The sequence below is a fragment of the Dreissena polymorpha genome, chromosome 1, assembly GCF_020536995.1.
Source record: "Dreissena polymorpha isolate Duluth1 chromosome 1, UMN_Dpol_1.0, whole genome shotgun sequence".
Taxonomy (NCBI): domain Eukaryota; kingdom Metazoa; phylum Mollusca; class Bivalvia; order Myida; family Dreissenidae; genus Dreissena; species Dreissena polymorpha.
The window spans coordinates 201,536,267-201,553,869 of NC_068355.1; the positions used below are offsets into that span (position 1 = coordinate 201,536,267).

The 17,603-nt window shown below is 35.6% G+C and overlaps 1 protein-coding gene across 3 annotated transcripts in view; it reads left to right on the forward strand.

Moving 5' to 3' along the window:
- LOC127864608 (zinc finger protein 1-like) overlaps positions 1-14,049 on the forward strand; it is a 52,806-nt gene extending 38,757 nt beyond the window's left edge. The window contains exons 5-6 of one of the 3 annotated variants that reach the window (XM_052404377.1): positions 12,509-12,686; positions 12,796-14,049. In XM_052404377.1, coding sequence (XP_052260337.1) covers positions 12,509-12,686; positions 12,796-12,862 — 245 coding nt within the window. In that variant the 3' untranslated portion in view covers positions 12,863-14,049. Of the gene's footprint in view, positions 1-210; positions 869-1,515; positions 4,224-9,813; positions 10,014-12,508; positions 12,687-12,795 lie in introns of those variants that run through there. The other 2 variants (XM_052404372.1, XM_052404387.1) reach the window with 2 other exon arrangements.
- The last annotated feature ends 3,554 nt before the right edge of the window (positions 14,050-17,603 follow it).

The following is a 17,603-nucleotide window of genomic DNA, read 5'->3' on the forward strand; positions in this document are numbered from 1 at the left end:
ATGAGAATTGATACAGTAAATATTTTTTTACAGAGATATTTTATACGGATGAAGGAACTAACCCTAATCCTTCGTGGGCGGAGTTATCACCGCACTTTCAATTGTGCAATTTCACTTTGGGTAATGAATCTGTTTGGAATACAATATTCTCGTTTTAATAATGGCATGTGTGTGCTACTGAGAAATATGACCTCGAACTCTTCCTTGCAGGTGTCGGCTGGCCGGAGGTTTCATTGAGCAATATTGCCAGTAAACGATTTTCAACGCTAAAAGAGGAGGATTTGAAGGCATTGGATCATGACAAGGACTCTAAAAACACTAAACGTGTAGTTAAACGGGGTATGAACTTGTTCAACGAATTTCTTCGTTCCAACGACATGGATCTTGGCGATCTCGTGGACGATCTAGCTGAACTAAACAACCAGTTACGCTATTTCTATGCAACTGTGCGTCAGAAAAACGGCGAGGAACTAAAGAAAAAATCTTTGGACAGTCTGAAGTATGGAATTTCCAAGCATCTCTTAAGCACGTATAACATTAATGTGAAAGACCAGCAATTTTCATCAAGTAATCAAACCTACAAGTCGAAAGTTAAGCAGCTTAAGCGAAGTGGACATGGGGGTGTCGACCACAAACCTGTAATATCCCATAGCGATCTGGAAATATTAAATGGCAACAGTGTACCGTTTAATATTAACACTCCGTGTGGTCTCCAAAACAGGGTGTGGTTTAACTTAATGTTCTACCTTCTGAGGAGAGGTCAAGAGAATTTACGGTCCATGACGAAGTCAACATTTGCTATAGCAACTGATTCTACCGGAAGAATGTTCATACACCAGGTCATCGCAGAATCAACAAAAAATCACGGGTATGTTTAATTAAAAAAATGACAACCTTACAAATTGTAGTACTTTTACTAAAAGCTGGAAGTTGCTGCAAATAATTTAACTATAAAACGTGGCTTTTAATTTGTTTGACAGAAGAAAAAAAAACATAAATTACAGTCAGTCAACCAGTTTAGAATAACCCTGCAAAAAAAGTTATTTCTTTTCACCACAATAATTTCTTTCGCGATTTAGTGTCAATGTGAGAAGATGTAAAAATAAAGGGTAACATGTATTCTGTATGATTAAACTTTATTCTGTATGATAACAGGTGAGGCCAGACGGCATATGCACTGTTTTGTCAAAAATAGCCAATTAAAGTTCACCTATATATATTCAGTTTTTGGGCAATTTAAAATGTCAGACCAGACTTCTGTGTCTAATTAACCCATTTATGCTTAGCGTCTAGAAAAAAGGCCTTGGCAAACAGCGTAGACCCAGATGCGACACCGCATGATGCGGCGTCTCATCAGGGTCTGCGCTGTTTGCTTAAAGGAATTTCTCTAAGAAATATTCTAAATATAGAAATAAATATACAAGACATCCTTAATTTTGGAAATAAGTTGATCCAATTTACAAGGATGGGAGAGTTCACTAGGCATAAATGGGTTAAATGAATATATCTTTTTAGGATTTACGATACTCCTGATGATACCACAGGAGAAGGGAAGCTCTACGAGCAGCCTGGCAGTACGTTTTGTCCAGTCCGATGCTTTGAGAAGTACCTATCTAAACTGAACCCTCAACTCGAAGCATTATGGCAAAGACCGTTAGAGACATTTGAAGAGACAAGTGACATTTGGTACTGTGCTGCACCATTAGGCAAGAATACTTTATCCGGAATGATGCCTAGCATTTCCAGACAGGCGGGACTCTCAAAAGTGTACACTAACCATTGCTTGAGGGCTACACCTATTACAAAACTTGATTGACATGGGATCGAAGCCCGGCACATAATGAGGGCTGCAGGCCACAAATCAGAAGTTATTCTACACATTTAAGTGAAGATCAGCAACGCGATATGTCGGATTGTCTAAGCAAGCCATTTTCAAATAGAAAAGATAACGCTACTATTAAATGTGATAATGACATGAATGAACTGTCTGAACAAGACCTTTTAATTATTTTATCAAATGCGTTTCAAGAGTTGTTACATGTAACTTATAATGACAGTATTCAAAATGCAGCGCCGGTTGTCAGTAATCAAAATGTATTGCCAGTTGTCAGTAATCAAAGTACATTGCCATTTGTCAGTAGTCAGAGTGCATTGCCAGTTGTCAGTAATCCAAATGTTATTCAAAACCAAGTGATTAAGCAGACGTACATTAGACTCACAGACATTCACAGAACTGCTCCTCAGTTTAACTGTAGCAACTGTCCAGTCAATTTTCACTATCACAAATTAACTTGCTAAAACAAAAACATTGAAAAAATACAAATAAATTAGTTTTAAGTTAATTCTATGTTACTGTTAGACTTATAAAACACTTTAAGAGACATGCTTAATACTGTTTAACTATTGAATATGTATTTTCTATAATAAGAAATTGACTTTGTTAACCAGTGTACTTGTATTATTGTTATCAAAATATTAATGGCTGTTCATTGATGAAATTAAATACAATTATTGAATTTTAAAATTGTTCATGGTTCATATAAATTGTTCATGTTTGAATAGTTTTTTCGGTATAATAAAATAAATATTACATGTCTGACAGGGTGACAGTAAATTTGTTCATTGCTGAAATTTAATACAATCATTGAATATTAAAATTGTTCATGGTTCATATAAATTGTTAATGTTTGAATACTTTTTTCGGTATAATAAAATAAATATGACATGTCTGACAGGGTGACAGTAAATTTTTCAACTTTTGGAAAAATATTTATATACTGTCCATTAGAAACAATATTAAGACGGTCCTTAAACAAGTCTGCACGTGATAGAGAAAACACTTTTTATTATTAAAAGTTGTATATAATGTAATTATTGCTATTTTTAGTCCACTATTCTGTGATAAATATTTAGGTGCAGGAATAAGATGTCGTCTAGTCGTAATATTCTTTTATTCTTAAACAATGATATATTTTTAATAAACAGTGATTTGTGCTTAAAAATTATTGGTAGCAAGGTATGATATGGGTGTGCGTGTGTGACATACCGCACCTGTATCTGCCATGTGTCTCCTTTATTTTTTCAGAGGTTGTTTAATAACTTTCTCACACAGTTTTGTAACATTGAACTTATTGTATGCTTAAGATAAGGGATCCCAATGGAAATAAGTACTTGTACTTTATTGGGTTATCCCAGGCCTGCAAGATCAATATATACTAGTTCACTGTTATCTCTTGACTATACATGTATTTTGTTTATTATATGTTCTTATCTATAGTGTTGTTATAATATACATTGATCTTGTACCTGGATAAATTTGAATTTAATTCAGGGCCCTTGCTACACTTTCAGGGATTGGAGCCGGGGCCCTTAGAGGGGGGATTTCGCGTCGTTTGAGGCGAAAAGGGGAATTTTAAAAGATATTTTCATCAACTTTTCAACACTTAAAATTGCTATAATTTAATGTAATTTACACAAATATACATTTAAACTAAGGTTAATAGCACGATACCAGCTGGCAACATAGGTATAAATAAAAAACAACTTTTTATGGAAGGGGGAATTTTGAGCTTAAATATGGGGAAAATGTATACTATTTTAAGGGGAAATGGGGCTGAATTTCGGCCCCAAAAACGGCCAAACGAGGGCACTAAAATTTGAATTGACCATTTTATGCGACAATTGACATTGAATGCAGGAGTATGCGTGTATCATGATGGCAATGAATACTAACACGTGTACACGGTTTCTGTGTGTCGACAGCAAATGTACTCGAATGACATTAACTTGTGTTTGAAACAAAATCGCGTAAAGGAGTTAAACTGCGTCGTTATTTGTGTCAGTTAATATGTCATTGTTACGCTGAACTACTAATTCAATGGTCGCGGGTTCGAATTCCAGCCGACCACATTACTTGTTTGGTGATTGGTTACGGAACCCGCCTCGTTTATACATCTACGTAGTTTATTGCTCATATTGAAAATGATTATCCGTTCTACCTTCTATCTGTGTTGACGCTACTTGAAATATGTTCTCTATATTGTATAATCAAGAAAGAATATATAATAAGAACCATATGGCATATCATATGTCATGTAATTCATCATTTTTATATATTATTGCTCATCTCGTCTATACATTTACGTACTTTTTTTGCTCATTTATTTATGTGAAACATGAATTGAGTTTAAATAAAAGGGGTTTTGACTTTGAGTTTGGAACTATTTCTTCTTCGGCCTTTTTCATCTATGTATGCACGGACTCTAGATTACAATATACACTCCGTGATGTATGATTCATGCATTGTTGGCGTTATTATTTGTACTTAATAACGATATCGATGGCAAACCACATTGCCCATATTATTTTTGGCTAACTAAAACACAGCCCTTATTTTGACTTAAATACTGATGACGACGGCGAACATGAAAGTAAACGATAAACTAATGTCGTTAGTTTGCTTTTCGCTCGTACTTTCCATGGTATTGGTGTTATTTAACCACTGCATACTAAAGTTGCCGCCCCTGGTTTCAACTTTGTTATGATACATAGTTTTATAAATTGTTAATTACGGCTATGACAACGCGTGTGCTATTTCATCCAAAGGACTACAAGGTGTTTTACCAGAACCATTAACCGTGGATACACTATCTAGACACGTTTTTATTCCTCAAAACATAGAAGAAGTTTGGGAATCCCTGTTTCAGGGATAAAAACTTACGTGTTACAATTGGCTGCCCGCACTGGCAACCATTTTTACTTGAAGCATTTTGGTTACCTAGACTTACGAGCCCTGTACCGTGTACATGTATATAACTAAACAACAACATTGCTTACATGACACATTTTGTGTGAAATATGTCTTAATATAAGTCTGAATAATCATTTTTATGGCCTTGATAAATGAATATTATTAAAGTAAGTATTAATCCACAGTCACCAATTTTAATTAAATGTTTGATTGCACTGAATTGTTTCAAGCAAAAAAAGCTAGTAGCAAGGCCAGACTACCAACTTTTGAACTTTTGTTGCCCAGGCCAATAACTACGGGCCCCAGGCTCATGAGCAGCCACTGATTTCCATCCCTGCGGTTTCAGATCTGGGTTTACCCCCCCCCCCCCCCCCCCACACACACTCACAATAAATAATATAAAATATAATCTTTTGTTGACAAGGAGGTGACCACAGCTTATATAATTTTAAAAAGTTTTTTTTTTATCGTGTTGTTTGTTATGTCTTGTAGTGTTAAGGCAATGTCTCCCTTACGTCGAGCGACCCGAAATGACGCTGCCCTAATTCAACGCCTTTTTTTGTTTTGCTTCTTTCTGATACATAAGCCACATCAGTTGACGTCATACAATTACCGATAGTATGCTATGCACAATTTTTTACTGTTATTAGCTCCACTGGCCAAAGGCCAGCGGGGCTTATGTCTTCGTCCTGTGTCCGTTGTGTGTGCACACGTGCGTGGGTGCGTCTGTGGGTTAACTTTTCCTTTAAACATCTTCTTCTCCTAAACTATACTGGTCCAATTCTGATGAAATTTCTCAGGAATGTTCCTGGGGTGAACTTCTTTCTCAAATTTGTTCAAATTATGCCCCTGGGGTCAAATTTGACCCTGCCCCGGGGGTCACAAAATTGAAAATTTGCTTATATAAGGCCTATTTTGTGAAAACTTTCAAAATCTTCAAATTTGACCCTGCCCCGGGGGTCACAAAATTGAACATATGCTTATATAAGGCCTATTTTGTGAAAACTTAAAAATCTTTTTGTCCATAACCATCGGGCCTAGGGCTATCGAATTTGGTATGTAGTGACATCTAATAGTCCTCTACCAAATTTATTCAAATTTTATCCCTGGGGTCAAATTTGACCCTGCCCTGGGGGTCACAAAATTGAACATATGCTTATATAAGGCCTATTTTGTGAAAACTTCAAAAATCTTCTTGTCCATAACCATCCGGCCTAGGGCTATCAAATTTGGTATGAAGTGACATCTAATAGTCCTCTACCAAATTTGTTCAAATTTTATCCCTGGGGTCGAATATGACCCTGCCCCAGGGGTCACAAAATTGAACATATGCTTATATAATGCCTATTTTGTGAAAACTTAAAAAAAAATCTTGTCCATAACCATTGGGCCTAGGGCTACACAATTTGGTATGTAGTGACATTGTATAGTCCTCTACTTAGTTTGTTCAAATTATGCCCCAGGGGTCAAATTTGATCCTGCCCTGGGGACCACAAAATGGATTATATGCTTATCTAGTGCCTATTTTGTGAAAACTTTTAAAATTCTCTTGTCCTTAACCATAAGGCATAGGGCTACCAAATTTGGTATGAAGTGACATCTAATAGTTCTCTACCAAGTTTGTTCAAATTATGCCCCTTGGGTTAAATTTGATCCTGCCTGGGGGGGTCACAAAACTGAACATACGCTTATATGGGGCCTATTTTGTGAAAACTTTAAAAATCTTCTTGTCCATAACCATTGGGCCTAGGGCTACCAAATTTGGTATATAGTGACATCTAATAGACCTGTACCAAATTTGTTCAAATAATGCCTCTGGTGTCAACTTTGAACCTGCCCCGGGGGGTCACAAAATTGAATAAACGCTTATAAAGCGCCATTTTGTGAAATCTTTACAAATCTTCTTGCTTATTTTGTGATAACTTTTAAAATATTCTTGTCCTTAACTCTAGGACCTAGTTCTACCACATTTTATATGTAGTGAGATATAGTAGTCCTCTACAAAGTTTGTTCAAATTATGCCTTTGGGGTTAAATTTGACCCAGCCCAGGGGGTCACAAAAGTGTACATATGCTTAAATAGGGCCTATATTTAAATATTTGCACATGCAGAGAATATTTGTTTCAGCCTTTTTTTCAGCAGTGGAGCTATACAAGGCCATCATGGCCCTCTTGTCGTTGACTGTATTAACCAACAAAAACTGCATGTCAGGTGCCAAAGGATCAGGCTGGTTAAGATAAAATCATACATTACTAACCTAATAGTGAAAAATGCACAAGTGACAATGTGCAAGTGACCCAGCCAACCAATGAACAGCAAGACAGTGTTTTTTTTCCATTCAAAATCGGGTCCAGTAATTGGACCCATTACCAATGGAAAGAAGTATATATTTTTTCCCAAATGGGAGCTAAAAATTCCCTATTTTTTAGATCTAAATATTTTGTTTATCTCCCATCCATATAATTCCAACCTTAGTAAATATAATACTGGAATCACTTGTATCCTCAATTTTGAAGCATTTTTTAGCAAAACAACGACAACTCTAATTTCCCAATTTTAGTCAAAATGTCACAAATTTTCCCAATCCAAAGGGACCCGGCCCCATTCCCAAAATGGTGAAAGAACAAACACTACAAGTGTTCCGTACAAGGTCAGGTAATTTTATGTTACAAATTCATCTTAACCAGCCTTATCATTTGGCACCTGACATGCAGTTAGTTTTTCTTGGTTTATTTTTATTTTTAAAATTTTATTAGCACAAATTTGTTTCCTTGCTAATTGAGCATTATCACGGACATCATAGCAATAACATAGCAATGCGACTTCATCACATCCATTGCTCAGTGAGCGCTAAGTTGTTTGCTTAGTTGCTGGGTCGGTATGGCACCGAGGCTCACATGCGGCACAGTAGAGACAATCATTTGCTGGGTCGGTATGGCACCGAGGCTCACATGCGGCACAGTAGAGACAATCATTTGCTGGGTCGGTATGGCACCGAGGCTCACATGCGGCACAGTAGAGACAATCATTTGCTGGGTCGGTATGGCACCGAGGCTCACATGCGGCACAGTAGAGACAATCATTTGCTGGGTCGGTATGGCACCGAGGCTCACATGCGGCACAGTAGAGACAATCATTTGCTGGGTCGGTATGGCACCGAGGCTCACATGCGGCACAGGGGAGACAATCATTTGAAAGTCCAACATTTGCTCCAACTAGTCCATACAGAAAGTTAACTTGAGACCACACAAGGTGGTTGTGCTCAATTTGGCAGAATGATCATCATGCAGGCTAAATAATAGTTTGTTAAACATTGCCATGGTCGCATAGTGGATATGGCATCCGCCTTGATACTGGGAGACCATGGTGCCATTCCCAACTGTGGGAGGGACTTTTAGATCTCCCAAGAAGACACCAAGTTCTGGCTATACTTAGGAAACAGACTCAAAAGTGTTTCAATAAGCATTAGGCTTTTGTTGCAATTGATTTAAATAGGTTTAAACTATAATGACTGAAAACGCATTCTAAAAATACTTTTCTGCTGATATCAATTTACAATTTAAAAACGTGTAGAGTTAATTAGACTAATATACTATGCTGGTATTTGCTGATTCAGAAAACCAGGAGTAAAATTAACCTATGCAGGGACCTATACAAACAAGTTTGTATAGGACCCTGACCTATGCTATGTTTAAGGATTAAAATAAAAGTTCAGAGTTTGAAACCTAATCATGTGGTGTTTGCTATTAAAGGGGCCTTTTCACAGATTTTGGCATGTTTTGAAGTTTGCCATTAAATGCTTTATATTGATAAATGTAAACATAAAATTTTAAAAGCTCCAGTAAAAAATCAAAAATAAAATTTATAAAAGGAAAAAATAGTAGCCCGCAGCAGGGCTCGAACCAGTGACCCCCGGAATCCTGAAGTAAAAACGCATTAGCCAACTGAGCTATCCTGCCAAGCATACATAATATGCGTATTTTATACGTTATATCAACAATCTTCGTAGTTTCACAAATTTAAACGGCAACAACAGAACTCTCCAAATTATTCAATTGTTTCGCGTTGCAACGCTTTATAATTTTGAGGTTTTTAAATCGTCAAAAGATGCATATAAGACTATAAGATTATATTAGACCAAGGCAAATGTTCAGTAATACTGTTTCCTCACAAATACATCAAATGTATCATAACTAATCCGAAAATTTGCGAATCTGAAACAACTTTTTTTCAATTTTGTCAATTTACCAAACCGTGAAAAGATCCCTTTAATAGTTACAAACAAAACATAATAGCTTTCTTTAGGCATTTATGGAAGAAATCAAGTACATTTTTCATTTCTATTAATGGCCAAGTGATTCTCGACAATCCTGTAAATTGTTCTGTAACATCTGTCATACACAGGGATTCAAAACATTCTTCAAAGGTCCCCGTGGTGAAGTGGATATAGTTTCCACCTAGAGACCAGGAGATCATGGGTTTGATCCACACTGTGGGAGCGTTCTGTAGATCTCCACCCAAGACATCTATGACTGGTTCTACGAAGGAGATCATTTAAATAAGCCTGCTGCTTTTGATGCAATTAAGCAATCAAGCTCAAATAAATAGGTTTAAACTTAACTGTTCTGTTTCAGACCTGCTGGCACTTTTTTGTGATTTCTGTAAGAATTTATACAACTATAATTTTCATAAATGGCCAAATGATTCTAGAGGTTCCTTTATATCGTTCAGGTACATTCGTTTTTTTCACAGGGATCAAAACCCTTCTGTTTGGAGTTTCAGACCTGCTGGCACTGTTTTGTGATTTCTGTAAGAATGTATACAACTATAATTGTTATCAATGGCCAAATGATTCTAGACGTTCCTTTATATGGTTCAGGAACATCCATTTTTTTAACGGGGATTCAAACCCTTCCGTTTCAGACCTGCGGGCGCTGTGTTGTGTTTTCTGTAAGAATTTATACAACCATAATTGTCATCAATGGCCAAGTTATTCTAGGCATTCCTTTATATGGTTCAGGAACATCCATTTTTTCACGGGGATTCAAACCCTTCTGTTTCAGACATGCGGGCGCTGTGTTGTGATATCTGTAAGAAGTTGTTTCCTTCCACGGCCCACCTGACCATGCACCTCCGAGTCCACACAGGGGAGAGACCTTTCCAGTGCTCTGTGTGTCACAAGGGATTCAACCAGAAGGGAAACTTACGGAGGCATTTTACGGCCTTACATCATGATTCCATGTTGTAATCTGCTTGATTCCCGTCATTTTTAGCAAAGAAATAGCTTTTAAGGAAAAAAGCTGCCATCATTTCTGGGTTTGTATATTTACATTTCAAAGGTCTGTTTGGAAATATTTTTGTAGATGTAGATTTGCAGGTACATGCATCTCCAAAGACTCGTGCATTCACAAACAGTGATTAAGTTAGCAGCAAAATGTAAACAAACAGATAGGCCAGATGAATAGGCAATATGACAGTCATACGTTTTTAAGATTACTTAAAATATTTCATAAATAGTCATGTTTAATGTATATCTTTCTATAAATATGCTTTAATTGGAAAAACAAGGCTATTAAATAACAGATTAAGCATGTTTATGGCTGCTGTCTATCTAGATAGCTTGCTTTACTTTTTCAAAAAGAATGAGAAAATCTTTGTGAAAGTTGTAAAAAAAATACAGGTTTGAGCCTACAATGCAGATATTTTGTTGTAGCTTTCAATTTGAACGGTGCCCTTTGATGGAACTATCATAACTCAAGTTTTAAATAGGATTATATCAGATAACAAACCTTTGTTTAAAGAAATATGAGATGTTATTTTGGCATTTTGTATTGTTGAGATTATACTCTTAATATTTTCTTCTCTGTTTTCATACAGTTATTGTCAATTATTTTGATGAATCATCATACAAGTGTTATATTCTTTATTTATAGGAATTATTGTGTTCACTAATAATTGACATAAGTGACATAAAAATGGCAAATACAAAAAAATACCGATGTCACTGAAATATTTTAATGAGTTGCATGCCCTGGTGTGTTTGAACTTAAAATCCTTGCATGTAAACTCTTCAAAGCCCATAAACTCTCAAAATTAACAAATATTTACAGTATAGTATATAGTACAGTATTTCTAAAAAATAAAGTTAACACATATAAATTCAATGTTCCTTATAACAATCGCCACAATTTCAATGCTAGATGTTGTCTGGTAACATAGCTTTAATAAGATGCAAAATGTTTTTTCTGTTTTTTTTTGTTGAACAATATATTCAACACGTGTTCATTTACCATATTAGTGTTTGTGTGACATATGAAGAGATATTGTTGCGGGAAATTAAAATGGAATATATTGTGCTACAAAAAATTACAAACTAATATTTTGTATCTCATTAAATCTATGTTACAATACAAAATATTTTGCGAAATATTCATTGATTTTGAATATTTATGTTATTTTTAAAAAACTTTTCAATAGACAAGGTAAAAAAATGTTGTTTTGTACATGTATATGATAATGTTTTTTAAGCAGTACAGTAATTTTATGTTTGTATTAGTTTAAATAAGTTGTTTATGTACAAGATTTTTTTCCATATTAATATGTGTTCTTCTTCTTGAATACTTTATTTATATTAATGTGAATTTGTTACTAAATACCATCTATCATACTTTTTTATTTTATGTTTTATACTTTATTGCAAAGTATGCCTTTAGATGTAACACAAAATCAAGTGATTAGGTTTCAGTTTTGTTTAGTAATTTATGGAAGTAAAATTAATACTGTTTGTTTTGTTCATGTGCTGTTTTATAAACCTTAGTATGATGTGAGTGACATTAGGTTGTTTTAATTGACAATTTGAGAATTGTTGATGCTTTTATTTGTGTAATAGTACTAATACTGATATTTTAAACTTTTACTTGTCATAATATTTTGTTACTAAGTTTAGTAAATAGTAAAATGTTTTGGATTGTATTTTTGATGTATTGTTAGTGTTTTGTTCTTCTTATTAGCTCGGCCTTTTTTGGAGAAAACCCGAGTTATTGTCATAGCCAGCTCATTGTCCGGTGCTAAAACCTTTACATTGGCTCTAAAATCAAAGTTCTTTCACCTACAACTTTGAAACTTCATATGTACATGCACCTTGATGACTGCTACATGCCATTCCCATTTTTTGGTCACTAGGTCAAAGGTCAAGGTCACTGTGACCTCTAAAAAATAAATGAAATAAATAAATCATCGGACAAGCTTTAATTTATTCAAAACTGCGCCCACAGCCATGCGTTGGCACCCATTATGCGGTGCTCTTGTTATATTTTTAACATGTGTTCTTTTTCACTTTATCTGCGTGTATTTGATACATCACTGGAGTTTAGTTCAATAGATCAAACTGGGTTTACCACTATAATACTTTACAAAGTGTCTATGGAATAGCAATAATACACAAATAAATAAGGTGCGTATATCTTAATCGCAGACACCACTCAACTAGAACGCTTTTCTCAACAAAGCAAGGGCCCCCTTGCTCTAAATTTTCTTAAGCCATATTAACCGGTGAATGCACAAATTCTTAATTTGTTTCATTTGGTTTTATAAACAAAAAAATGAAGCAAAATTAAAATTTCTTTAGCCATATTTAGCCTAATTTGTAGCAATTGGCTAATTTGGCAAACGTCACAGTAAGCCATGAACATGTGCCACATACATGTATATGCCAAAAGTTACAATTTAAGAATAAGATTTTAAATTTTCTAATTTCAGACTCGGGGCAAATATTCAACAGCTTTTTCGACAACAGCTTACTGAACACTATGGACAAAAACCGCCAGCACTGCTGCCCATATTGTCAGAAATGTTTCCCTCGCAAATGGCATCTGGAGAACCACGTACGTACCCACACAGGCGACAGGCCTTTCAAATGTCAGTTGTGTGGGAAAACCTTCAGTGTGAAGGGGAACCTGAGGGCTCACATGGTGACGCATGTTAGCAGTGACCAAATGATGTGACCATGGCAACAGGCCTTTCAAGTGTCAGTTGTGTGGGAAAACCTTCAGTGTGAAGGGGAACTTGAAGGCTCACATGGTGATGCATGTTAGCAGTGAACAAATGATGTGACCATGGGACTGCAATAGTTACACAGTTTGAAAATGTTGTTGTTTTTTTCCAATGTTTTTTAGTTCTCGTTTCAAAAAATTATGTTGGCACTTTTGCAATGCACAAAGTATTATTTTATCCCTACTTATTATATTGAGTTAGTGTAACTGATGATGTGATAATGTGACTTCAATTTTTAGACTGTGTTGCAATGTGTTTTTGTTCTTCTTTTTTTAGACATTTTTATTAAACTCAAATTATTCTTCAACTTGAACATTTGCTTGTAATAAGTCATTTGGTTGCAACCTGAGGTCTTTGAATCTTTGTGTTGTTATAAAGTGTGAGGTTTGTTTCAACAAGACCCAGAGTGGCTCTTGCCAAGCCTAGTGAAACCGGCAGAATCTACACAGAAAGCGTTAACAATATTTTGAAAGTTTTTTTTCTGGACATTGTGATCAATCTACACAGAAAGTGTCTCTTAAGTTCTTATTCCAGACATTTAGATCAATCTACACAGAAATTGTTAAAAGTATTTTATAAGTTCTTATTCCAGACATTTAGATCAATCTACACAGAAATTGTTAAAAGTATTTTATAAGTTCTTATTCCAGACATTTAGATCAATCTACACAGAAATTGTTAAAAGTATTTTATAAGTTCTTATTCCAGACATTTAGATCAATCTACACAGAAATTGTTAAAAGTATTTTATAAGTTCTTTTCCCGGACATTTAGATCAATCTACACAGAAATTGTTAAAAGTATTTTATAAGTTCTTTTCCCGGACATTTAGATCAATCTACACAGAAAGTGTTAAAAGTATTTTATAAGTTCTTTTCTGGATATTGAATTTTGAGTTTCAAGTCTCTTTTAAATGAAAATCCAGTGCAGGCAGAACGTGTTGTCCTTGAATAGCCTGTGTGGACTGCACAGGCCAATCAGGGACTTAACTTCATGCACATGCTCCAAGAACGAGGCTCATATAATTTTCCCATGTTTAAAGTGTACATGCACATACAAGTGTTTGTTTACTGAGCACATAATGAAGCCTATTAGCACAGATATATCATGTGTTTTGCACAACATGAGGGTACAAAACAACTCTTGTCATATGACGCGGACTTGAAAGTTCTTTTTGCTCATTTCAGACTTCATGCAAACTAACTAAACTTTTGTCAACAAAGGCAGAATAAACAATTTGAACTTTTTGAGATCCGTTTTTCTCTCTATTCGAAAACAATTGTCCTACTTTTTTGAAGGAAACAATCAGGTACGCGTAATACATGGTTCTATTTACTCATTTCAGACTTCATGCGAACAAACCAGACAGACAAGAGCAGCAGAAACACTTGTGAACCCTTCCCTTACCGCCAGCACAGCCATATTGTCAGAAAATCTTCCTACGCAAACTCCACCTCGAAAACCACATTCGAACGCACACGGGAGACAGACCTTACAAGTGCCTGGTGTGCGAGAAAAGCTTCAATGTGAAGGGGAACTTAAAGTCACATATGGTTACCCACATTGTCAAACAATAAACAGAGCTTTACTCTGAGAAAATGGGGCTTAATGCATGTGCTTAAAGTGTCGTACCAGATGAGCCTGTGCAGTCCGCGCAGGCTTATGAGGGAGGACCCTCTCCGCAGTCCGCACAGGCTTATGAGGGAGGACCCTCTCTGCTTTTATGGTAGTTTTTCCGCTTTTATGGTAGTTTTTTTAAAAAGGAAGTCGGTTTTGTAGTGTTGTTTCTGAAATTTGCGCAGGTTTCTCTGGGAGGACAAGCAACATGCATTAAGCCCCATTTTCCCAGAACACAGCCCATGAAGTGACTTGAATGTTGCGATGGTGTAATGGACGAGGTGTCCGCCTAGCGATCGGGAGTTCGTAGGTTTGCTCCATACTCAGGGAGCGTTCTTATTATCTCCTCCATAGGCACCAAGTACTGGTTCTTCCCAGGAAACGGACTCGACAGTATCCATATCTGCCTATAATAGGCCTTCCTGTAATAGTCAGCAATTGACTGTAGGAAGTATGAAGTAGAAGTAGAAGAACATGATAATATGCTCTAGAGCCATGCCTAAGTGAAGTCACTTTACCGGGAAACTTTTGGTATTTCCATGGTGGTGAAAAGGTGCTTGCTGTTTGCAACTTGAAATCCAGCGTGAGAAATTGGCCTGTTTTGCATGAGAAGTGTTTTTGATGGGAACTTGAAATCCTTTGTGAGAATTCGGTCTTTTTATCAGTTTAGATTTTTCTGTGCTAGAAGGAACATTATTTGTGCATATGGATTTCCTCACAGTTGACAATTTATTTGGAACTTTTGTATTATGATTTGAAATGAAGAAATGCTTTTCTATATCTTAATAAATATACTTAAATATTGCTTTTTGACTACTAAAGAACAACAATATTGATGTGAATTAATTGCTTTACAATAATTATTCCTTTGGAATCTACGTACCCTGTGTGGCCATGCATTTCAGAAGTTTAATGTGAACTGTAGAGGATATAAACTGAATACTCAGTGAAACAGGATGCCTTAGGTACTTGGCTTTACACATTAAATGTTGAATCATACTTCAATAACATCCAATGAGGACTTAAGTTATATTTGCATATTGTCAGACTTAAGGCAGCTTAAAGTGGTTAGTAGTGAAATCCCTAGTAAAGCTGTTCTCCACATGTACTTAAAGTGACATATAAAATGTTGACACTACTGCACTAATAAATAAAAAGAACTTAAGTTATATTTGCATTTTTTCAGATTCAAGGCAGTTCAATAGAAACACCAGTTTTTACGAGAGCGAATCGAGCACTGTGGACAAGAATTATTTGCACTGCTGTCCGTATTGTAAGAAAGTTTTCAATCGCAAACTTCATCTCGAAAACCACATTCGAACGCACACGGGCGACAAACCTTTTCAATGTCGGGTTTGCCAGAAGAGTTTCAACACGAAGGGAGGCTTGAAGTCACACATCGTGACTCATATTGGGAGTAAAAAAATGGGAAGCTTGAAGTAACACATAGTGACTCATATTGGGAGTAAAAAATGGGAAGCTTGAAGTAACACATAGTGACTCATATTGGGAGTAAAAAAATGGGAAGCTTGAAGTAACACATAGTGACTCATATTGGGAGTAAAAAAATGGGAAGCTTGAAGTAACACATAGTGACTCATATTGGGAGTAAAAAAATGGGAAGCTTGAAGTAACACATCGTGACTCATATTGGGAGTAAAAAAATGGGAAGCTTGAAGTAACACATAGTGACTCATATTGGGAGTAAAAAAATGGGAAGCTTGAAGTAACACATCGTGACTCATATTGGGAGTAAAAAAATCGAAGATTCGACTTAGAATTTTTAATTCGGCTGACATGAAGTTTTAGAGTAATAGAATCGATGATTGCGCTTGGATAGTTAATCCGGATGACATTAAGTTTTAGAGACACATCGATGATTCGACTTGGATTGTTAATCCAGCTGACATAAAGTTTTAGAGTCATAAAATGATTAAACTTTAAGAGTTAACCCCCCTGACATTAAGTTTTAGAGTCATAAAATCAATAATTCAACTTGGATAGTTAAACCAGCTGACATTAAGTTTTAGAGTAATAAAATCAATAATTCAACTTGGATAGTTAAACCAGCTGACATTAAGTTTTATAGTCCTGCTTGCAAGTGGAGTCAAATTGTGCTCATTAATGCATTTGTGTGTGACAGCTCACTTTGTTCGGAAGTTATGCATTTGCTGGCGATTGTAAAATTTAATGGATGCTTAGGGATTAAGCTTGTTCCATATATATTCTCAAACTTTAGCGTGTTATGGAAAACATGTTCTTTGTCGCTTTCTTGTTTTGCTCATTCCAAAGTTAAATGTAACATCGTTAATATTGCGTTAGACACAAATGTGTCACATAACATTTTCCTGTACTTGTAAATGTTCACCATTTTAACTTGCGTTCATTGTTCATTATAATGAAGACATGCATTTGCGATTTTTATAGCACTACAATAAAAGTGCTGCTGCAATGCCTCTTTTTCATATCAGAATTTCACTCACATTTTAATAAGTTTTGCTGTTAATTTCACATAGCATTTTGTTATTGTCTTTTGTTATTCTTGCAACATTAAGGATGTAAGTCATACGTCTTTGCTTCCTTCTGTGTACATTCATAGTAAAGTAAAGTTGTAGAGACTCAAATTATAATCAGGTTCTGGTGTCACATATTACGTCTTCTACTTGAACCTATCCAACTTAAAAACGTATTTTCACGCATTTGTAGTCCCTTAGAAAGTTATTTTTAATTTAAGAATTTTCTTCCTAGATTCAAGTTTTTAAGGCTTTTCTCCAAACCTTAGATACTGATGAGCAGCAAACAGCATAAAACCTGAACAGACTTCGAGTTACTTGCAGGCTGTTCTGGTTTTATGCTGGTTGCAAAAGCCATTTCACTTTGCTTTTTACATGTATGTGGGAAAGGGTTAATATAAACAAAGTGGAAATCCAGCTGCTTCAAGAAAAGATGAACCGTATGATAGCATTTGGTCATTTATTTATGGCAAGGAACCAATTTAAATAGTATGACACAAAACACATAAAATTGAATAAAGCATATTTCTTACAAAGGCGTTAATTTGTCTGCATGCAACAACATCTCCCTTAAAGACACCAAGTACTGGTTTGGCCCAGGAAACGGACTCGAGAGCGTTTCAATAAGCTGAAGGCTTATGAAAAAGTTAAAATAAATAGCTTTTAACCCA